The sequence below is a fragment of the Artemia sp. Qi Xiang Cuo genome, chromosome 16, assembly GCF_049724085.1.
Source record: "Artemia sp. Qi Xiang Cuo chromosome 16, ASM4972408v1, whole genome shotgun sequence".
Lineage (NCBI taxonomy): Eukaryota > Metazoa > Arthropoda > Branchiopoda > Anostraca > Artemiidae > Artemia > Artemia sp. Qi Xiang Cuo.
Genome location: NC_142809.1, coordinates 43,823,553 through 43,848,070, shown reverse-complemented (window position 1 = coordinate 43,848,070; position 24,518 = coordinate 43,823,553). Strand labels below are relative to the sequence as shown.

General features: G+C 36.9%; 2 protein-coding genes across 8 annotated transcripts in view; one reads left to right on the top strand and one right to left on the bottom strand.

The window, feature by feature from the left end:
* The window catches only part of LOC148942941 (DNA-binding protein SMUBP-2-like), a 194,623-nt gene that overhangs the window by 77,620 nt on the left and 92,485 nt on the right, over nt 1-24,518 (bottom strand). The gene's annotated exons all lie outside the window — the stretch shown is intronic.
* The window catches only part of LOC148942943 (alkaline phosphatase-like), a 103,709-nt gene that overhangs the window by 59,468 nt on the left and 19,723 nt on the right, over nt 1-24,518 (top strand). For all 4 annotated transcript variants that reach the window (XM_089102619.1, XM_089102620.1, XM_089102618.1 and 1 more), the window contains 4 exons: nt 1,547-1,767; nt 13,220-13,412; nt 14,163-14,335; nt 22,831-23,014. In XM_089102619.1, the coding sequence (XP_088958745.1) occupies nt 1,547-1,767; nt 13,220-13,412; nt 14,163-14,335; nt 22,831-23,014 (771 nt within the window). The remainder of the gene's footprint in view (nt 1-1,546; nt 1,768-13,219; nt 13,413-14,162; nt 14,336-22,830; nt 23,015-24,518) is intronic.

The following is a 24,518-nucleotide window of genomic DNA, read 5'->3' as shown; positions in this document are numbered from 1 at the left end:
CTACCATTACTATTGCGAATGCAACTGTTACTGCAAATACTACTGCAACTTCTACTATTACAACTAAAACTATTAAACTAAATCAAAAGTGTATAACTACATCCTTCTTGTCAAAATGGATTAGTGCATGCAAAACTGTCAAAAGGGCTTACCTGCAACATCCCATAAATGGCAAAGGTTATTAAATTGTAAATTTCTTTGAATATCGAGAGGAATGTGACACCAAATCAAAAGACACAGGTTGTAACCAAATTGTCAAAAGGGCTTATCTGGGCATATCTATATTGATTTCAGGAACGCCTATGGGTATTAAGTTGAAACTTTCATGGACATGCTAAGGGTAATGCTAAACAAAATCAAAATACACTATATGCATTCAGGTTGACAGAACGGTATATATTCAACATTTCAAGAACAGTTAGGGAAGGGCATCAAATGAAAACATTCAGAGAATGTTGAGGGGGATTTTGAACCCAAAGACACTATGTGCATCCCAGTTGTTAACAGGCGTAGCTGCAATATCTCGTGAGCAACTATATCATGAGCAATATCTCATATGCATTCTGGTTGTCTAAATGGCATGTCTGCAATATTTCAGGAATAGGTAAGGGCATTAAGTTGGAACTTTCAGAGAACGTTGAGGGGGATATTGAAATTAATGCACAATTTACCAAACTGGACACAAAAACTTGTTTCAAAAGAGTTTCTTGAAGAAAAATAAAGAGCAAATTTAGAACTTATAAAGAGCAGAAATTACCATGAACGAAAAGATGAAACCTAAAACAAACGCTAATTATCATGAACAATGTCACCAAACTGAGAACGAACATTAATTACCGCAAAGAATTGTAGCGTTGCCGCCCTGAAAACGTACTTCGATGAGGTGTTCTTTTGACCCACAAACGGAGAGTTTATTATTAATGTTGACTCAAGTCAGAAATGCAATTTGCAAGATATCGACTACGACTAACATTGAACTATTTACTTTCGGCTGCAACTGTCTAAGGTCAGTATTTTTTTTTTAATTATCGACAGAACAATTTGATTAGTACGATGGTTATCTGTTAAAAACTAAGGACAGAGACGCCAATTACAGGTAAAGAGGGGATAAGGCTGCCCCTTACCAGACTTAGAAGCAATAGTTTTTTGTATTTTCACCTGAAAAAAAAACCCAATAATATCCCCCCAGACTAAAAAAAGATATTGCATCTTTATAGATAAAACAATCCTTGTCCTCTCTTAATTTTTCGTGTCTTGGTGACCCTGGCTAAGGGTAACAGAAACACAGCCATTTGAACATGGCTTACAGTAACCATTTACTACGAACTCAGTAATTTTTGAGGCCTTCTGCAGGTACTAAAATACCTCAGCCAGTGCGAAAAATTAATTCAGCACATGATTCATGAACGCACTGAAAAATATGGTGTTTCAGCTAAATCGGGGTATCGTTGTTACATAAATTTCAATAATCGACTTAATCTACTTTAATTTTTGTCCCTACAACGGTACTTTCGATTGATATTACTATAAAGAGCTTTTTTTTCAGGTCCGAACCATTGGTATTCACTAGCTAAAATGGACCTGGAAAAAGCTGAAAGGGTAATAAGAAACACGAACAAAGCAAAAAATATCATCATCTTTATCGGAGATGGTATGGGAATGTCAACAGTCACTGCCGCAAGGATTTATCAGGGACAAAAAGATGGAAGAAGGGGGGAAGAAGGGTACCTCCACTTTGAGAAATTTCCTCACGTTTCACTTGTGAAGGTAATTTTTTTCTTAGAAAAAATCAGGTGTTTTTTTTATGAATAAAACACCCTGAAAATTCAGAGTTATGGCCACTACTAGAGGGTGATGCCCCTCATCCCCTGGGAAAGGAGAAGACATTTATAAAATGAGTAAAAAATTTAACTACGATATTTTCCCATTTATCGCCTAGTGATAAACTCCCTGTGACACTTGTCTACACCCAGGGAAAATTAATTGCCGGTGCTTCTGAAAGCACTGAGCTCAGGGGCGAGATCACTTCATAGATATCATCCAATGTCCATCAGTGTTGGAAATTACTTAAGTAAAAAGTTAAGAGGAGTGGTTTTTCCTATATCCTCTTATAAGAAATCAGGTGGCGTACGTAGGGATATAGTGCTACCATCGGACAGCGCTGCCATCTAGCGTGATCAGTTACATCTACTTGTGATTTTTGTAAAGTTAGCTGTTTTATTTTTTGCGTCTGGGACTGAATCAGGGGAATATTTCTGCACATACCTTTTAAAATTCATTAGTTCTGTTATTAAAAATACACACAATCATTACTAAGATATTTAATGAGCTCAGGGACGTGTTCACTTCATAGATATCATCGAATATCCATCAGTGTTGGGAATTACTTAAGTAAAAAAGTACTTAAGTGAATAATTCCAGTACTTGTACTCTTCTTCAGTAAAAGATTCCAAAATAATTAATATTTGCAGTTAATTAAAAACTAGAGTTACTTGAGGGTACTTAAAGTACTCCAGTACTTTCAGACCAGTGTTCAATTTAAAACTTCAATAAAAACTTTATTGGAAAGACGCTCACTGCAATGCTGTTGACTTGTCTAACAAAGGATTCTACTGCTACTATTTTGATGCAATCTACCATACAATTTACTCTTTGAAAAAGAAGCTTAAAAGCCTGAAAGATTTAGTGAGGTTTTGCCAGTCACGGGTGTATGCTCTTCTTATGGGTCTGGAGGAAAGATTTTCTACTATCCTGGACAAGAAACTTCTTCATGCCAAACATTATGTTGCTGCCGCTTTAAGTCATTCTTATTTCAAACTTAAGTGGTCCCCTAGCGAGAATAGAGACGTAGCTACTAAATTCTTGGTAGAAGAAGAAGAAAAGTTGAAGATCCCAAAGCTGTTATTGAGGCTGACAAAAATGAGAGATCTAGCTACTTTTCTGGTGATGAATACTTTGACAATAATGACGCTGACGAAGAAACTACCAAAAACATTTAAGATAATCATGGATCCGATGAAAATATTGTCAAGGTGGGGGTTCTTTTATATGTGGCTGATAGGCAAAAAGAAAAAAAAAACTATACTAAAAGACTACACAAGAGTAATGGAAGTCTTCAGAAAGTTTAACTGCATAATTCATTTGTCTGCACTTGCGGAGCGACTATTTTCAGCTTGTGGATTAACTTTTTACCCCCTGAAACAGAAAATGCTTGGAGATACTATGTTTGAACAGCTACTAGTCTTGAAGGGAGGAAGCAAGAAATACAATTAAAATATTATGTAGCATTAAGTGGTGAATTGACTATATAGCTTTACAATCCATAGTAAAAACAATTGATATAACATTCTGATTGATATATTGATATAAATAAAACACATTTTCATTATCTAAGGGTTCTTGTATCAGGTTATCAAAAAAGAAAACAGTTTCTATTGTCTTTGCTAGGTACCTTTTGAATAGAATTCAGAACCAAATATGTGAGGACAAGTCTCCCCTAGACCACTCAGCGCGTCCCCAGGTGGCGACAGGGGAACACACTAGAGATATGTAGGGTCCCTCCATAGGAGAAACGGATAAATGGGGGACCTTGTCCCTGGGGGTCCACAACAGAAACTGGGATACCCTCACACGGGGCCTTAAATACGGGCAGAAGAGGGCCTCTAAAAAATACACTCAGCAGGGCTCACTGGTGTGTGCACACGTCCCGTGACTTACAGACCTTCTCCCAGTAATGGGTTAAATTGTATGGTGACGCAGAACACCATCGTGAGAGGATCCTCTATAGGAGGACAACTGCAAAGGGCTGTCTCGACCCTTTTGGGACATCTGCAAGACTGGGGTGCTTGTGGGGAACTCTATTCCCACTTGAAGAGTGGCGCCGCTCGAGGAAATTATAGCCTAATAAACAACAAAGCATTCGCACGGGCTTCTGATAAATGGATAATTCTTCTGGGCTTGGTCTATTTTGGCGGGCGTTTTCGGGCTGAAAAACCTCTTTCTAGCTAATTTATCTTCTATGCGTTGCCTCCCCGTAGTAGCATAATATTTGTTTTCATGAATGCACAATGAGTCAGAGGTAATAGGCTTGAGATTGTCTGTGTAGGATTTCGAATCTTGTTGATAGAAAAGCATCGCCAAGTGGTGAAAACCATGGTGCGACCAAGATGGGCACAGGACTGCACAAAGACTCCGTTCATACTGGAGGTCCCAGGGACTTCTTATTGTCCGGTTCTAAGTCGGCTTAGGCGCTTCGGTGTAGAATTGAGAAGACATGTTGATCTGCGTCCTGCACTGGTATCCGGGACCATTGCTTTTCCTGAGGCCAAAATAATCTAATGATTTAAAAAATATGAAAATTAGAACTTGGAATGTTATGATGTTGAAAAATAACTATCGTATTGACATTTTGATTGACGAATCCGACGATTCAAACTGGCCTTATTTGGAGTTTCAGAAATTCATATCCCAGGGGTAAGAAGCATGAAATTAGGTGATATATAATTTATTTACTCAGGCAGAAAGGATGGGATACATTAACAGGGAGTAGGGCTTATGATGTATAAGGAAGTTGGTAAGTCTTGTTTAGGCTGGGAAGGTAATAATAATAGAATTCTAATCACTGATTTTATAACTAAAAAGTGCAGGGTATCAGTTACAGTAGTATATGCCCCTGTAGAACCGGCTAACGAAGATAGTAGTGACTCAGATGAATTTTACTTACAATTACAGGAGCAAATAGACAGTGTCTCAGATAGAAATATGATGTTTTTATTAGAAGATTTTAACACACAGGTTAGTAGAAATAGGGATAGATGGTATCCTAGCCTAGATACATTTGGAGTAGGAAAAGAAAACATTAATGGCTATAGACTACTGCAATTTCGTAGGTATAACACTCCAGCTATAACAAATACATTATTTGGTCATAAAATGGCCCATAAGTTAACATGGTATTCACGTGAGGCTAAGCCAGCAAACCTCATTGATTACGTTATTGTAAACCGAAGACAGGCAGGATCAATACAAAATACTAGGGTATAAATAGGAGTGCTGTAATTGATGTTAAAAGTAAATATCTCCATCTAGTAGTCTCTAGGGTTAATTTGAAGTTGAAATTTCGGAAGGGTAACTACCTCCCGGGAAGTTATAATGTCAGTAGGCTCAAGGATAAGAATTTGAGAGTTTAAAATTTGACAATGTAGAAGATGGAGGGAATATATAGAAGATGGAGGGAATATATAATTTGTGAATTAGCTGTTGATGTCTCAGGGAAGAAAGTTAGAAACATTAGTGAAAAAGCTTAATGTTTAACTGAGAGGAAAAGGGGCTTGCACAAGAATCATCTGAATGATTGATCATATGAAAACAAGAGGAATGTAAACAAAATGGAGAAAGCATTAAAATATGAACTAAGGGGGTGCGAAGTGGAGGCCATGAATACAATTTCCGAAGATCTGGAAGATGCAGCTAGACGGCACAATAGTAAAATTGTACTGGAATGCAGGGCCACACCCAGGTTTTTTTCGGGGGGGGGGGGGTGTTGTTTAAAATAAATTTTTTGGGGTTTACAAAATAATTTTTCGGGAGGAGGGGTTACAAAAAAAAACTTTAAAAAACGCATGAAACTTTTTTTTATATTCATTTGTGTTGCGGTTTCTTATGAGTCGGACAAACATTTCGGGGCGGGGGGGGGGTTTGGGTCCGAACCCCCTAACCCCCCTGGATACGGCCTTGCTGGCATGTTGATAAATTGAGAGGGAGTAGTCAGCCCGAACTTGTTCCAGTTAAAGATAGGAACAGGGCCACTTAGTTACAAGAAAAGAGTTAAAGAGAGATGGGCAAAACTTTTTGAGAATGTGCTAAATCGGGATAGAGGAAAATGAAAAAGTTTGTGATGCCTTGAATGTGAAGGAAGATTTGTTTCGCGAGGAAGAATTAACGACGGTACTAAAGGAATAAAAAATAATAAGGACCCAGGTGCTGATAGTATGGTAAATGAGTTTCTTAAATATGGTGGCTCTGAGGTTAGAAATAAGTTACTGAAGATTGTGAATATGATTTTTGAAAATGGGGAAGTACCTAGTGATTTTAAGAAAACTCTAATTAAAGTATTTTATAAGAAAGGTGATAAGACTGAGTGTGGTAATTATCGAGACATTAGCATGGTCTATGTAGGTTGTAAATTACTTAGTAATATGATTCTTTTTAGACTGAGAGATACTGTAAATAAAGTTATAAGAGAAGAACAGTGCGATTTTAGAAAGGGTAGAGGATGTGTCGATCAAATTTTCACTCTTAGGTTGATAATTCAGAAGTGATTGAGTTATAAAACACCTTAAGACTAGGAATAAGTGGGGATGAAAAAACGTTCGGTAACGAAAAATTGATCAGGTGAACAGCTTCACTTACCTTGTTAGTATTGTTAGCAAAGACGGTGGGAGCAGTGAAGATGTTAAAAGTAGAATAGCCAAGGCACAGGGTGTTTTTTTAGCCAAAGCAAACCAAGATTAAAATATTGGAAGCTACAGTGATGACAGTGGTCAAATACGGTTCTGAAGCTTGGGCGCTCCCGAAAACCGATGAAGCATTGCTAGATTTTTTTTCCAGAGAAATTGTCTACGGATTGTTCTGGCTACCTCGCTGACTGACCGTATTTCAAACAGCAGGCTATACGAAAAGTGTTTTTTCAATACCGCTTTCTAGGGCTATAACGAGAAAAAGGTTGAGATGGCTAAGACAAGTTCTGCAGATGAAGGATGACAGATTGCTGAAGATTGCCCGTTTCGGCCAACCGTCTAGGGCTAAACAGAAAGTAGGTCATCCACGGTTGGGGTGGGAGGATGTCATAAAGAAAGATTTAAATGAAATGGGAACTTCTTTGGAGGGTGTAAAGAGGGAGACTTTAAATAGATTGGGATGGAGGAGTAGTGTGCATGGCTGTGTTGGCCTCAGGCGGTTTGGTGCTGCGGTGAGTTGTTAGTAGTAGCAGTAGTATTGCCATAGGAGTTCTCTGGTAGTCGGCTCGGTGAAATAACTGCAAATGGTATTCCTTACTGTTTACCTGGCTTCTTCGGTCTTTTTCATTACCTATCCGGAAAACAAGTAGATACCTACAGTGGTGACTTATGGATTAAAAGTAAAACTAAATACTTTTACTTTTAAAAGTATGGATTAAAAATATTAATTACTTAAGCAGAAATTTGGAGGAATACTTGATACTTATACTAAAATAAAAGTTTCCTGGAGTATTTGGTACTTGTTCTTAAGTAAAAAATAAAAGTACTTGGCACAACACTGGCAACCATATACGGTCTACTCCACTCAAAACCATCAAAATACACCGATATGGATTAGTTTTGGACGGTAGAACCAGACTCAAACGAGGTAGAAGGGACAAAATAGGCTACAAGGGATACGTTCAATCATCATCAACATCATCATCAGTGGGTTATGGTCCAATAGCCGTCTGGTACCGCCCAGTTACATTCTTCACTCAAAACCATTAAAATAGATCGACGTGGGTTGGTTTTGGACGGTAGAACTGGATTCAAATAAGATAAAAGGGACGAAGTATAGTGGAAACGTTCAGTCGCCATTATCATCATCATCATCATCAATGGGTTATGGTCCAATAGCCGTCAGATACCGTCCAGTTACCTTTTATGGTCGAATTCACTCAAAACCGTCAAAATAGATCAATGTGGGTTGGTTCTGGACGTTAGAACCGGATTTAAACAAGGTAGAAGGGACGAAGTAGAGCGGAAACGATCAGTCATCATCACTAGATTATGGCTCAATAACCGTGGCCTATATGGTGTACTTCACTCAAAACCATCAAAATACATTAATTTGAGCTGGTTTTTGACTGAAGAACCGCATTCAAATGAGGTAGAAGGAAAAAGTACGGTGGTTAGACGTTCAATCATCATGGCCATCATCATCAATGGGTTAGGGTCCATTAACCGTCAGATACCTTTAGATACATTGCTCAAACTTCACTCTACTTCATTCAAAACCATCAAAACAGATCGATGTGGGTTGGTTTAGTACGGTATGGCCGGATTCAAATAAGGTAGAAGGGACAAAGTACAATGGGGACGTTCAGTCAACATGAACATCATCATCAATCCGTTATGATGGAACTACAAGTGACATGAAAAACTTTAACGCTAATTTATGATATATGCACATAGTCTAACAATTCATACGGTCACGCAGTTGAATGTTCTCTTCTCATTGTTATTGTTAAAACATCTACGCCCTTGTCATATAGGATGACGGATGTATCTTGTAGTTGATTAAGAGAAGACATATTTAAATTCCAATTAAGCTAAAATTGGTGCCAATATTACATTTCCTTTTTCCTGTATTTAATTTTAGTCATTAAGACAAAAGTCACTTCAACAATACAAGTGCTGGAACCACCTTGATTTTAATGTCATTTTAATATTTTTAAGTGTACAAAGCATATGCAAGGTACATGAAATATATACATCTTATGCAAGGATTATTTGAAAAAAACTACGTTTTCTAAAGAGTTAAAGAGGCTGAGTTACAAGGTCGAACCTTAAAACGTACAGGGATTAGGAGGCACAGTTGGGGGCTGCCGCCCTCAAACCCCCGCTTTCGCAGCCTTTAAATAAAAAAAAAATTTAAACTGAAAGTAAGGAGCGACATTAAATCTTAAAACGAACAGAAATTATTCCGTATATGAAAGAGGCTGTGCCCTCCTCAACGCCTCGCTCTTTACGCTAAAGTTTGACTTTCTCACAACTTTTTTTTTAAACAATAAAAACTTTAGCGTAAAGAGCGAGGCGTTGAGGAGGGCACAGCCCCTTTCATATACGGAATAATTTCTGTTCGTTCTAAGATTTAATGTCGCTCCTTACTTTCAGTTTAAAATTTTTTTTTTTAATTTAAAGGCTGCGAAAGCGGGGGGTTTGGGGGGCGGCCGCTCCCCAACTGTGCCTCCTAATCCCTGTACGTTTTAAGGTTCGACCTTGTAACTCAGCCTCTTTAACTCTTTAGAAAACGTAGTTTTTTTCAAATAATTTCTGCACGTTTTTGTACAGTTTATTACTTATTATTGCTTGACTAACTGTTAGCTGATCGTGTCAGGAGTTGAAGTTGGGGGGCTGCCGCCCCCAAACCCCCCGCTCTTGAACATTCTTGTGTTAAGGCTTTTAATTCCTGAATACTCAAATCACGTCGTACAGGGTGCCTCCTAATCCCTGTACGTTTTAAGGTTCGAACTTGTGACTCAGCCTCTTTAACAGCCCCCCCAACTGTGCCTCCTAATCCCTGTACGTTTTAAGGGTTGACCTTGTAACTCAGCCTCTTTAACTCTTTAGAAAACGTAGTTTTTTTCAAATATTATACATAAACAGGTTAGACATGCTTTGTTATGAAAATTGACGCGCAGATATTTTCATAACAAAGCATGTCTAACCTGTTTATCTGTATTATTTGAAAAAAACTAAGGTTTTTCGTAAATGTAAATTCGGGGGATAATTTTTTCGGTCTGAAAATATCAAAAGGCCCTAAAAGGTCAAATTCTGCTTCGAATGAGTCCTCATTAACCCGGATCAGTTACCAACTCGGGCCTGTAGACGTGGATAACAAAAAAAAAAGAACTGATGATGAAGTTTAAGTGGCTATATTTGTTTTTTTGAAAAAAGAGAATGAGTGATTAGATTGAGCTGAAATTTTGAGGATAAGCTCCCAGTCCCTAGGGAAAGCTTAACCTCTAAATTTCAGCCCAATCGGACAACGTTAAAGGGGGGCTGTGGTGGGAGGGTCCAAACTTCCGGCCCAGTTTACCCCATGAAGATAAAGTCGGAGGAGGATGAAATTTTGCAAGTTTCTTAGTTTGAGCTTGGGCTACAAAATGCGATTACCGCCGTCTCTCTGCGACCTCTAGGACCTGAAATCGCTTAACATTGTGGTGGGTCGCCTCTTTATAGAGGCACAAGTGTGCCTCCTTGAAAAGATGTCACCAAGGATATTGCCAAGAAAAGGGGGGAAAGGGCGATTTCTAAATGAATAGGTGTGATGGGCAATGTTTGAATCCCCTTAAATGTGTTAAGGAGACGCGATACCTTAAAGATCATTTTGCGAGCCTCAGCGTCGGCTGGTCTCCTCAAAGACAAAGGGTCCATTAGCGAATTCTTCAAGGGGACTAGCTATCATCTAGAGCTGTTGAGAATTTGTGGTTTGACAGTGAAATTTGACTGAAAAGACAGCGAAGATTTATTTCCCTTTCATCAGCGATTTTGTTAATTCAATGCGACAGAGTGGCGCGACAGAGAACACCTAAAGCGGCTAAATTACTTAAATAATAATCCTTTTGATCTGATTTTGAGCGTTTTCCGAGCAGGTATGCTATAACATTTTTAGAGACTGCCCTTTCCTGAACTTACCTTACCTTAGATCCGCCTGTGCCTCCAGAGGCACCCAGGGCATCAAGAAGGAGCCGCCAATCTTCCCGCCGGTTTGCTGCTGCAAGTATGTCCTCCCACTGAGGTTGGATTGATGTGTGCAGGTTACGGAGATCTGTCTGGTGATGATGTTACGGAGATCTGTCTTTCCTGAACTATAAAAGGAAAATTCCCTTATGGTCCCTTATGGGGCTCCACACGTAATACTTGTCTATTCAGAGGTAGACTCCTTCAAACAGTAGGAGTACGCACTGTGTTCGTTTTTTCCAGAAAACTCGGAACAAGAGCTGTGCGTTTGTGGGCACATATGATTTTCATATTTTTGGCCACAACCAAGTGGCTAATGAGATCGAATGCCTTCTGAAAGTCCGTTAGCATAAGGTTAGCATATGCACTACCATTATCACGCCATTTAAAGACTGTATCCACTAAGCTAACTAAGAAAACTGTAGTGTTGCGTCCCTTTAGACCGCCGTATTGGAAAAAGGTCTATATTTGTCTTTAGTATGTTTTAGCAGTTTTTTTTTTCAGAACGAAGGAATCGGTCACTTTAACGTGGCGTGATGTATAATAATAATAATAATAATAAATATATTATAAGCCAAAAAACAGGCCATACAGCACAGTATTCTTGAATACACTCCACAAGACAAATAACGTTAATATCAAGTTTCACTCATTGATGTCAACGCCTCATTTACATATTTACATAACTGCCTGTTTGTCCTTTTTACAGTCGTTTGCAGGATCCCGGGGAACTCCAAGTTACCACCCTGAAAATACTTTCCCCTTAAAAGAGACGAGAATATGGGCCACATCCTCAATACCTAGGTTACATCTTGGGCAAGTGTAATCCGCATCTGCATCTGGGGCATTCCTTATTTTTTCAAATACTCTTTTTCTATTTTTTGGTGGCAGGCAATTCGCCCGGATCCGAAACCAAGTCCTTAATGTCTCCACCGGTAATCCTAGTTTAAAATAATATTTAAATCAAAATATCTCTTTTACATGGGAATAAAACTTCAATATCTCAGATGTTTTAACTGTCTGGGTCCACATTTGCACTTCCTGGTCTTTTATGCTTTCTATAAGCTTAGCCAAAAACGGCTCATCTGGATTTGAGGGTCCTAGCCCCTCATTACAAATATAAGATAATCCTACTCCATCTAAGACACTGTTTATTTGATACGGCCACAATCTTTTACGTTTCGACGGTAGTATCTCCAGATAAGCTGCTTTTGCTAACCTATCTCCTAGCAGACTCAGAACTTTTAGCCAATACCGGATCATCTGTGCTAATCTACACATTCTCAGCTAAAATATTCCTAGGTATATTGGTTGCAATTCACTACAAGAATTTGGAGTCTTGGTTTTGGAAATAACTTTAACATAGGCTTATTGCTAAAACTGAGAAAAAAAACATTTCAACAAAGCACGAGTTGGACCCTCCCAAGAAGTTCTAATTTCCATTAATTTCTTCCTTACGACCTCCTCTCACCTCATTATGGAACGACCTGCTTTTCGTTTGGCCAAAAACCACGATTTTTCCTAATCTGTCGTCCTTCATCCGCAGAACATGCCCTTGCCGTCTCAACCTTTCCCTCATTATAGCTCTAGAAAGCGGGATAGAACCGAAATTTTCATACAGTTCACCGTAAACAGTTCCTCTAGAAAACATCTAACGAATTCTCCTTTGTCTTTCGGAGTGCCCACGTTTGAAAACCATGTTTTACCAGTATCATCACTGTGGCTTCCAATATTCCCATCTTGGTTCGTAAACTTATCTTCCTATTCTTGCAAACTTTATGCAACAGTGAAAAAATACCCTGGGCCAACGTTGTCTTACTACCATTACCTACTGTAAACCAAGCCAGGGTGAGGTACTATACACGATAAACTGTACCAACATATATTTTCAACTTTGCCCAGAGACATATACCCCCAGAAAATAGGGCTGAAAACAAAAGAATAAAAAAAGTAAAAAGAACAATACAACAAAAAGTAAAAAAGAGAGACAAAAAACGAAAAAAGAAGAAAAATTACTTCGATTTTCTAAAGATACTAAACGAGTGACACCCTGTACTAGACTCAGACATAGTTTTCCAGGCAGTTAGGGCATCAAAGTTCCCTGACTGATGAGTGAACGGTCACAGGGATTGCAGGTCAAAGTTTAGTGTAAAGAAAAGGGTTGAGAAGCACGCCTGTCCCCTAATTAATACTTATTGTTAGCTCGAACGTTAATCTTTACTCTCGCTTGAACCGACTCCCTTCTTTCATTTTTTTTTTGCATTTGAGGGAAGGCTCGTAGCCGACAGGACATGGAAAAAAACTGCAAGCAGCCAAGTAGAAACCAGGGCTACAATTCTTTTTTGAATACCGTTGTTCTTGTAGGAGTCAATCTAAATTGCACTGAATTACTGTTATCAAAGCCTTATCTAGGGAGGGAGGTATCCAGTCGGAACCAACCTCCCAAAACTTTGGTCTGACTCGTATAAAAGTAACAAAATATACGTAAAAAATTTTTTTTTTTGCGTAGGATTACAAGGGGTTGTAATCCTATTTAGTTTTTCAACAAATTATACGAAATTCCTTGAAAGAGATGTTTCAGCAAGATTTGAGCAAATTTTTGGCACCTACTTCGATGCAGAATTGTCCATGGTATCCATGTATAAGGGGTGCATATTCATACCCAGGTATATCAGGGTATGTCTATGGTTTCAGGGCATCCACAAAAATAAGTTTATGCTACAATTATAAGAAATTATATAAATCATTTATAGACGTACAATGTCGACAGACAAGTTCCAGATAGTGGTGCGACAGCAACGGCCTTTTTCTCAGGAATCAAAGCGAACTTCTATACACTTGGAATGAATTCATTGGCAAAATTTAATACATGTGACGTAGAAATAGGCAAAAAGGCACATGTCAAGTCAGTTTTGCAATGGGCTCAAGACAGTGGACGAGATACAGGTAAAATACTCACCTTAAAATACTCAATATTTTAAAGTATTATTAGCGGTGCTATCAGCCCCAGTTCAAATTTGAGGAATTACTCCAGGACAGTCAGAGCCATTCTTAGAGGGGCAACTGGATCAGCTGCCGTCTATTGTCAGTATAACGTTTGATTATAAATCCAACATCTAAAGCTTAATTCGATTTTCTATAGCGTGTTAATGGTGTTTTCTAATACGTAAAATGTTGTTTAATGATAAAACAAAGGAAATTACAAACATTATTTTGAATCTTTGAAAACTAAATTGGCAGAACACGTTTTTACATTAGCTTAAACTTCCGTTTCAATTACTAACTTTTTTCATAACGCAGTTTTACGAAGAACATGGAATGATTTAGCTAAATATTGCCAAAGTTACAAAATTAGAAGCCCGAAATTATCACCAATCCTAAAAGAAATGCAAATTTGTTAACTTGGCAAAAACACGGCATGACCAATTGGAGCACAACATTACATTTCTAGATTCCTAGAGGGATATGTGACAACGGCCAGATTAACTCACGCAACACTGCTCAAGTTCTGCCAACACTTTGTTTAGTATCTGCAGATGCCGACACCACACTTAACATTTTAACGGATGAGGTTGCAGCTGAAAAGAAAATAGGGGAGCTGTGTTAGAGCTGCAGGAGCATGGAAGTTTTTTTTAACATTGTTTTACTTCTCTTTTTGTGCATTACTCCTGAATTGCATTTTTATGTTCCTATTAGGATTTGTGACAACAACCAGAATAACTCACGCAACACCGGCAGCACTCTATGCAAGCACGCCAAACAGAGACTGGGAATCCGACATGGATATACCTGAACCTGAGAGAGAAAAAGGATTCTGCAAAGATATAGCCAGACAGATGATCGAAAATTCACCAGGAAGAAACACAAAGGTTAGAACTGTTGAATCTTTCAGTCACTATTTTTTAGTTCTCCAGTGATATAGCCCTCTGGACCAATGTCAAGAGGGGGGGGGGGGGGTCGGAAGGTATGAAAATAGAATAATAATTTACCCCCAAAAAAAACAACGACAGCAGTTTCACAGCGTAAAGATTTACGAATCGCAAATTTTTTTATTCACAATGTTGGGGTATCTACTTCTTTTTTGAATAATTTGTCTTCATTTCCCTTTGGATTTAACGGGCGTTTATTAAACTTGGTTAATTCAAAATCCATAAATTTAATATTAAATAAACAACGTTTACAGACCCAATGCATTTAGACTGAGAATCTGACATGGATGTAACTGAACCTGAAAGAGAGGGTTCTACAACTATGTAGCCAGATAAATTATTCTCCAGGAAGAAACACTCAAAATAGAGCTACTAAACCTGTCTAGAGAGGCACAGATGAGGGAAACGAGATACTAATAATTTAAGATTAAATTAAATTCGAATTTTCAGGTCATGCGCAGTTTGGTGCTGCAACGATTCGTTGCTTTCAATGACTCCCATTACATACAGTCATGGCTTGAATAAAATCGTCGGTAATCTATTTTAATAATTTCAACAAAGCTGTGTGCCTTCGTGTCTGTCTTAACGGTTGGATAAAGGGGAGCACAATGTCTCAGACGAGCTCTCTTGTATTGTGCCCCCCTTTGCCAAGCCGTCAAGGCAGACACGAAAGCACACAGCTCGGTCCAATTACCTAAAGGAGGTCACGCCAAGAAACGAGTAATTGAGGAACAGCTTCATCCGGCGTTTCACTTCTATCTGGAACGATCTTCCCGCTGATATTATTCCTGCAAATCCCTCTGTTGACTCCTTCAAAATCAGACACCTTTAAGTACCTGGTGTCGTGAGTATGGGAATAATAAAATAAAAGCTAACGATGTGATTACATTGTTCCTTTTTAGAGAAACGCTGATGAACTTTATCAGAGGCAACGCTGTAGAGTTGCCTATAGTAAAGGCCATACGGTTCCAATGTTTTATTGTTTATTATTATTATTTTTTTCCCCAGAGGCACTTCATATGGAAGGAGTCGTCGTAGAAACTTTAAAGGGGGCTCATTCGATTGGAAATCGAGAGTTCTAGTGCCCTTTTTGATGATCGAAAATGATTGGAGGGCAACTAGCCCCCCCCCACGCCCCTCATTCCCCCACACACATCCAAACAAAATTTTGCGATAGCCATTTTGTTCAACGTAGTTGATTGCCAGATAGAAAATATATTTTTGAGAAGGATACTCCCCCACAACCCTCAGGGCAAGGGTTTTAAGTAATGCCCTGGGGGCAAATAAGGTTTTTATAGAAGGCATTGTCGTAGAAACTTCAAAAAAGACTCATTCGATTGGAAATTAAAGGGCTAGTGCCCTTTTCAATAGTCGAAAGTGATTGGAGTGTAACAAGCCCCCTTCTCCCCCCCCCCCAAGCCCAACATTTCCCCAAACACATCCAATCAAAATTTTCAGATAGCCATTTTGTTCAGCGTAGTTGATTTCCAAATAGAAAATATATTTTTGAGGAGGACACTCCCCCATAACCCTCAGGACAATGGTTTTAAGTTATGCTCTTGGGGCCTAGAAGGTTTTTATAGAAGGCATGGTCGTAGAAATTTCAAAACAGGCTCATTCGATTGGAAATTAAAGGGCTACTGCCCTTTTTAATAGTCGAAAGTGATTGGAGTGCAACTAGTCCCCCCCCCCACGCCCATCATTTCCCCAAACAAATCCAATTAAAATTTAGAGATAGCCATTTTGTTCAGCGTAGTTGATTTCCAGATAGAAAATATTTTTTTGAAGAGGACGCTCCCCCAGAACCTTAAAGGCAAGGGTTTTAAGATATGCCCTTGGGGCATATACGGTTTTTATAGAAGGCGTTGTTGTAGACACTTCAAAAAAGGTTCATTCGATTGAAATTCAAAGGGATAGTGCTTTTACTAATAGTCAAAAGTGATAGGAGTGCAACTAGCCCCCCCCCCACGCCCATCATCCACCAAACACATCCAATCAAAATTTTGAGATAGTCATTTTGTTCAGCGTAGTTGACTTTCAGAGAGAAAAGATGTTTTTGAGGAGGACAATCCCCAACAACCCTCAAGGCAACGGTTTTAAGTTATACCCTGGGGGTATATAAGGTTTTTATAGAAGGCGTCGTCGTAGAAACTTCAAAAAAGGCTCATTCGATTGGAAATTCAAAGGGCCTGTGCCCTTTTTAATTGTCAAAAGTGATGGGTGGGAAACTAGCCCCCCCCCCCCACGCCCATCAGTCAACCTACACCCTACCCTCATAATAGCGAAATAGTTATTTTTTTCAGTACCGCTTATGTCCGGACATGAATTATATTTTTGAGGGGATAACTTCTCAGCTTTCTTTAGGGGCAGAATGTGGACTAATAGCCTGAGCACATATAATGTTTTTATAGGTGGTGTAAATGGCGAAACTCCAATAAAGACAAAATGAATTGGGAATTCAAGGGCTAGTGCCCTTTTTAATAGTCGAAAGTGATTGGAGTGTAACTAGCCCCCTCCCCCCCACGCCCATCATTTCCCCAAACACATCCAATCAGAATTTTTTCTTGCCGTATGGCAAGGGTTTTAAGTTATGCCCTGGGGGCATATAAGGTTTTTATAGAAGGCGTTGTCGTAGAAACTTCAAAACAGGCTCATTCGTTTGGAAATTAAAGGGCTAGTGCCCTTTTTAAACGTTGAAAGGGATTGGTGGGCACCTAGACCCCCCCCAGGCCCGTCCGTCAATCACTTAAATAAAATAAACATTTGTATATAGCAAATTTGCGAAGTATAGTTGTTTTCCAGTTAGTAATCATGGTTTTGATGAGGACATTCCCCCACAACCCTCAGAACAAGAGTTTTAAGTTATGCCCTGGGGGCATATAAGGTTCTTATAGAAGGCGGTGTCGTGAAACTTCAAAAAAGGCTCATTAGATTGGAAATTTCGAGGTCTAGTGCCCTTTGTAATAGTCGAAAGTGATTTGAGGGCAACTAACCCCCCTCTCACGCCCACCTTTTCCCCAAACACATCCAATAAAAATTTTAAGACATCCATTTTCTTAAACATAGTTTTAAGTTCTGGAAATTTCGGTCTTTGAGGATTACAACTCCCCCAAAGCCCTCAGGGCAAGGGTTGTAGTTTAACGATTCTCCGAGTCCTTCATATTATTTCTTATGGAAGGGATGCTCGTATAAACTTTAGAGAGGGCTCACTTGATTGAAAATTGAAAGTCCTTGTTCACTTTTTAAGAGTCAAAAGAGATTGAAGGACAACTAGCCCCTCTCCCTCCTCCACGCTCTAAATGCATCAGATGAAAATTTTGACATAGACATTTTGTTAAAATAGTTCAAAGTTCTGATAACAAAAAACTCCGGTATCGACACAGCCCACCAGGGCCCAGGGGTAGGCGTTGTAAGTTATGCCCTGGGGCATAACTTATTAAGGGGGGTTTATAACTTATGGGAAGGGGTTTTGTATGGGAAGAAAACGTAAGAAATATATTATAATTTTCCAATTATAAGGTTAAAATACATACTCTGTGATAGATGCAAAATTGCTTTGGCACACAAATTCCTATTAAGGTCAATTCCAAACAGTCGTGATCCCTTTGTGTCAGTAAGTGAAATGGTCTAAACCCCCTTATTGGAGCTATTTTTTCAATCCATTCATTGTTGTCAATCGCTGTCCACAAGTTATGCAAGCTGTCGATTGTTCATATATAAGGTTTTTATCAAAGAGGTAATCGTATACACTTTAAAAAAGCCTCATTCGATTTAAATTGAAAGTTCTAGATCCGTTTTTTAAAGTCAAGAATAATCGGACAGTAAGCGCCCCCCCCCATGCCCTAAAAAATTAAAATTTTTTGCAATCAAAAAAGAACAAAAAATAATTTAAAAAAAACTCTACGAAAAATAATTTTTTAAAAGAAAAGTAAAGGCCATTTTAAACTTAAGCTCAGCAGACACAAATATCTGTTAAAATTCAAAATCAACATGACCAAAAATTACCATTAAAGAATAAATGAAACCCAAAACGAACAGAAATTAAATAGACAATCATAGCAAAAAACATACAGCAAGTAATAATATAAATGAATAAATAGATCTTAAAGCGAGTAATGCTTAGATTGAATATGGAAATCAAGCTTGAAACGAAAACAAATATTTTGCTATTGAAGTATAAATGAAACATCAAACGAAAAGAAATTACATGAACAACCAATACAAACAAACATAAAATATATATTAATGTAAATGTATAAATAAATCTTAAAACGAGTGGAACTTAAAATGAATATGCAAATAAAGCTTGAATCGAATAAAAATAACTACAAACAAGAGTTTGGGTATCGTCTCACTGCAGAAGCCTAAAACCTACTGCGTCATTGGCGCTTTACTGAAAACGAATTATATTACAAATGTTTTCTTTTGTACTTAATATTGAAAATAAATATTAAAATTACAGTAAAATTTTGAAATGATGATCTTTTAGCAATTAATATCATTATGCATTAAATATTCAGTTTAATTTATTAGTTCTCTTCAAGATTGGTCAAGACAAATATAGTTTCACTACAAGCAAAATTTGGATACTGCCCCCTTCTTTAACTGTAAAAACCTCAAGCTTTCTGCGTCATTGGTGCTTCCCTGTAAACGAATTACTCGTATATTACAAATTTATTATTTTTCAGTTCTTACAGCACTGAAAATAAAAATACAAATTACAGTGAAAAAAAAATCTTGGAACTGATGGATCTTTCAACAATTAATATCATTATATATCGAATATTCAATTTGATTTAGTTTATACTTTCAAAGACTGTTCAAGACTCATATAGTTTTGCCATTTTTTTTTTAACTCTGCCATTTTTTGTAACTAATCGTGTTAGTTTGTTATGAAAACATTCTATGGCTTCTAGGCATTTCTATTTGAGCGGAAAACTGCACCTCAAACTTTGTAGAACATGCATTTCCTTGCATGAAACACCAAAATATAATAAAATGTCAAGTTTCGGAGTGTTCCACCACTCGCAAGCAAGTGCCATTGGTATTTTTCAATCCGCATGGTTAATTTAGGGGGTGAAGGGTAGGCTAATTCTCGTAGCAGCCCCATTCCGTCGTGGTATGGTTCCCATTTTCAACACCTGGCTTCCGGACTATCATATAATCTACCAAGCATACAACTACCCCAAATCAGTATCAATAAATAAATGAAACCCAAAACGAATAAAAATTAAAATAAATATTAGTGTCAAACTCAAAACGAGCATCAATTAATGTGAGTAGGGTTCAAAACCTCTATGCTTTCTAAAAGCCAGAATATAATTTGTACTTTACTGAAAAAAAAATCAAATGAGTTTACTGAAAAAAAATGTGCATTGTCAATTTAATATACATATGCTGATATTTATTCCCTAAAGTCTTAATTAATTTTTGATTTCTTAAAGTTAAAAAAGTGAAAATATTTCAAAGAAATGTTTTCAGTAAAGCGCCAATGACGCAGTAGGTTTTAGGCTTCTGCAGTGAGACGATACCCAAACTCTTGTTTGTAGTTATTTTTATTCGATTCAAACTTTATTTGCATATTCAATTTAAGTTTCACTCGTTTTAAGATTTATTTATTCATTTACATTAATATATATTGTATGTTTGTTCGCATTGATTGTTTATTTAATTTCTGTTCGTTTTAAGTTTCATTTATACTTTAATAGAAAAATATTTGTTTTCATTTTAAGCTTGATTTTCATATTCAATCTAAGCATTACTCGCTTTAAGATCTATTTATTCATTTATATTATTACCTGTTGTATGTTTTTTCTTATGATTGTTTATTTAATTTCTGTTCGTTTTGTGTTTCATTTATTCTTTAATAGTAATTTCTGGTCGTTTTGATTTTGAATTTTAACAGGTATTTGTATCTACTGAGCTTAAGTTTAAAATTGACATTACTTTTCTTTGAAAAACTTATTTTTCGGAAAGTTTTTTTTAATTAATTGCAAAAAGGGATGACATTCAACCAAAGAAAGATAGGCAAAAAGTAGAACAAGGCTGTCATTTTGTAAAATTAATTAAAAAAATCTTTTTCCACAAAATAAGTTTTTCAAAGAAAAGTAAAGAACTCCATTAAACCAAAAATGAGCAAAAATAAAATGAAATAATCTACCAAGCGTGAAACTACCACAAATTAGTATCGATAAATAAATAAAATTCAAAACGAACAGAATTTACAATAAATAACCCGAGTCAAAAGCAAAACGAGCAGAAATTAAGATGAGTTGGGCTCAAAACCCCTATCCCTTCCCAAGGCCAGAACATAATTTGCACTTTACTGAAAAAATACAAATGTTTTACTTTTGTAACTTTAATAAATCAAATAATATTAACATTTTGATTACTAAATATCCGTATATGTATATTAAACTGACAGTGCACATTCGCTTATATTTTTTTCAGTAAAGTGCAAATTATGACAGCCAATGAAAAGCATTGTCTTCGAAAGAGAATGGTTATCATTGGCTGTCAGTGACGAAAATCAATTACAATCTACTGCAAAAAGCTATATTGAACGCGGTGTTAAAATCCGAAATAATTACACTGATTTCAAAAATGTTGTCAGTTTTTACCTGCCATTAAAAGAAAAACAGAATAGGGCTTTCCATTCATAAAAAAAAACAAGAAACTACAAAATTTCAGGTTTAGATATTAAATCTAAAATTATCATATCTTAGAAATTACTTACGACTGGGACAAAACCATACAAGTTAAAAACAAACCATGAAACAAGACGGAAAATCATAAGTTTCAGAAAGCAAGGCGATGGGGAACAAAAAAAAAAAGCAACATTTTTTTCTCCCAAAAAAATGATAAGTTATACAAAACATTTGACTAAAATACTGAAGCTGCGTTGCAAGAAACGCAACTAAAAAGGAAGTTTAAAGTGGATTTAACGAGGCGCACATTCTGACGTATAGTCAAAGCCTTTTTTTGTATACCAGGTTAGCCACGGTTAGATTTCCATTTACATATGAATTGAAACCTTTCCTTATGTCTGCCTTTACTAGACCAGTTCGCGACATATATAACCAGACAATCAAGTCGCCAACTTTCTGGCCCACGAATGTGTCCCCGGTCATCCAAAAATGAGCCATGCTTAAAATTTAAAAACTGAAGATTAACCTTTTTGACCACTAGCAGTGTTGACCAAAAGAAGTATTGCAAACCTTTTTCAAAGCGGTCATTTCATACAAATATAATTAAAACTAAATCCGTATAAAACATATATAATGATGAAGTAACATATAACCTGATCAAAATGAGCATATAAAATGATATGCTCCGGACTCCGGAGCATATCATTTGTGAAAGTCCGGAGTCATAAAAACATGCAAACAGTAAAATATTTGCGACACAAACTAGATGGGATAACCGCCGTCCTCACATTCTTAATCCGTAGAAAAAGCACTGAAGTATGCAATATGCGAATTTTCATGGGTTCGCTTAAGGTCTGTTCAAAATATCAAATCCACAAAATTAATAGGAATAACACGGGTAATTTTTATACTTGAAACCACCAAGCTTCATAGCTGAAAAAGCGCATAAAAACTCAAATACAGGACGGGATGATATTGAAACCTTGTTCACCGACCATTTCTTTTTAACAAATAAATATCCAGATATTCTTAGACGTAAAAATACATTTTTTTTTACTAAAAGGTATGTCCAGTAGGGAAATGTTTCATTTTATATAATAAATTTCCAAAATATATCGCTTTTTTGTTCTTTTATGTCATTGTGGCACGGCACACAGGAATACATCCTTTTGACATAAATGTGTCCCGTTGGCAACCCTGATCCTGATTCATTCTGAAACATCATCACAGTAACGTAACTGCGGTTGTAGCTGACGTCTCTTCACACTTCTGAGAATATTGTTAAAAATCTTTACCTAAGCTGTTCTGAAAAGGTTAGCAAGGCAAGGCGGATCAAAGGGAACAAGTGTAATAAAATATACATTAAATGTAAAGCGGAGCAAGGTGATTGGAACTTTCTGGGATCGGCTCTTTGAGCCATAGAGCTACTCCTGAAAGTTTCATTCACTCATTTAAAAAAGGTATCACAAAAGTACCGAAAAGCAATTGAATTAGAACGTTGCCAATTATTCGTAGATGCTACTCAATAACATCAACTTTTCTCTCATAAGGACTTACATTTTTGTATATTGCGCAAATTGCCTGGAAGCATATACAAATGATCCGAGATCTAGATTCACACCAACTAACATGGTAATCAACGAGATCTAGATTCACACCAACTAACATGGTAATCAACGAGATCTAGATTCACACCAACTAACATAGTAATCAAGAAGAGACGTTATGCTGTTATCAAGTGGTCGGTGTTAGTTCACTTCAATAAAAAAAATGGACATTTAATTCTAGATAATTCTGGGAGGTGGCCTCAATAAGTTCCGTAACATCGGGAATAAGACATCCCGGTTGGACGACAAAGATTTAATACAGGAGTGGAAGGATGATAAGTATCAACGTGGGACGAGCTACAGGTTCATAGAGAACAGAGATCAACTCTCAGACCCAACACTTTTAGATAATGAGTATATACTGTGTAAGTAAAGCGTCTATAAAACTGATTGATGCCTCTTTATTTTAGCTTTCCATTTCGTATTTTTCCACCCTTTAAAAAATTTCTTTCCTAAAAATATTTGTTAAAGTTATGGGGCGAAAGCTTCAGAGTTTATTTTTTTGAAGTTCTAAAATAACCAACTTAGGAGCCGAATCTGACATTTTCACAGTCGAAAGCCAACAAATCGTCGCTATTCCCTTTAAGGTCGTATTTTACATTTCAACACTTCTGACACAAATAGTTTGTTAGCCTGGTCTCAAAGGGAGGAACAGCAGCGAAAGCGTGACTGAATACAAAATTTTCTGTTCATTCTCCCTTTGAGAACAACTTATCAAATAGTTTTGGCAAATATCTCAGAAGTATGTAAGATGCGATCTTTAGGTATAACATCGACATTATACAAAAGATATGGACGGTATAAAAATATCTTGGTAGTAAAACATGCAATTCAAGATTATATCTTCTGAATTTATATCTTTTAATTTCTTAGCTAATTTCATAAATCAAAAGCAATCATAAACCTTTCGCTAATTTCTAAATGATTGCCAGGATTTTAAAAATCAGATATTCTCAAGATAAACCAGCTTCTATTAAAAAGAGATATAAAAAGAGAGAGAGAGAAAAAAAAAAACATGATTTAAGCCGCAGGAAGTAATGTGGTGGGCTCTAGTGACGGATACTTAGTTTTGCCAGGTCTTGAAGTATAAAAGCAATATATTTGAAGAAAACTGTCAATACAATCCTGAGTAGCAACTGACGTACCTACATAACCTTTTGTTCGAACGTCCCTGCGAAATTCTTTGTCAAGATTTTACGGTGATTTACAAAAATTTTTTCTGCTACAATCTATCTTTGAATAACCGTTGATTTCCAAATTTAGGGCCCTGTCCTTGTGGCTGCGTGGGTTGTGTTTGCGAAAGCTGTCATTTCATCCTGAGTATTTGCTTGAACTTCTAGTTCAAACATCTTTCACTAGTTAATTGTGAAGATTTTCCGGTGATTCAGCCCACCAAGGATTTCAATAGAAAAGTAAAACAGGGGTTTGCGCTCCATCCTATGATATAAACTAAACTTACATAATGTCATCTTCAGTTTTCCATGTTCAGCTGCATTACTACTATAATTCGTTTTTTTTTTTCTTTCATTTTTCATTCCAAACTACTGAGAAAATTACTCATACGCTTCTTGATGTAAAGGTCCGCCTTAAAATTAAATAAGAAAGTCGATGTTTACATGAGTAGTTGATGATTAAAATCAGATGGCGTTAATCTGATCCAAGAAATCTGACTTAATAAACATTTAATGTACCCTAGAAATCTGACGTTAATACGCATCGAATTTATCCGAGAAATCTGATATCAATCTGAAACCTGAAGTATTGGAAAAATAAAAAAGTTTTCTGCATTATATTAAAGTAAAAGTTTAAGTAGAACTAATTAATTATTCTCTATTTTCTCTTCATTATTTTTGTTAGTCTTATTTATCT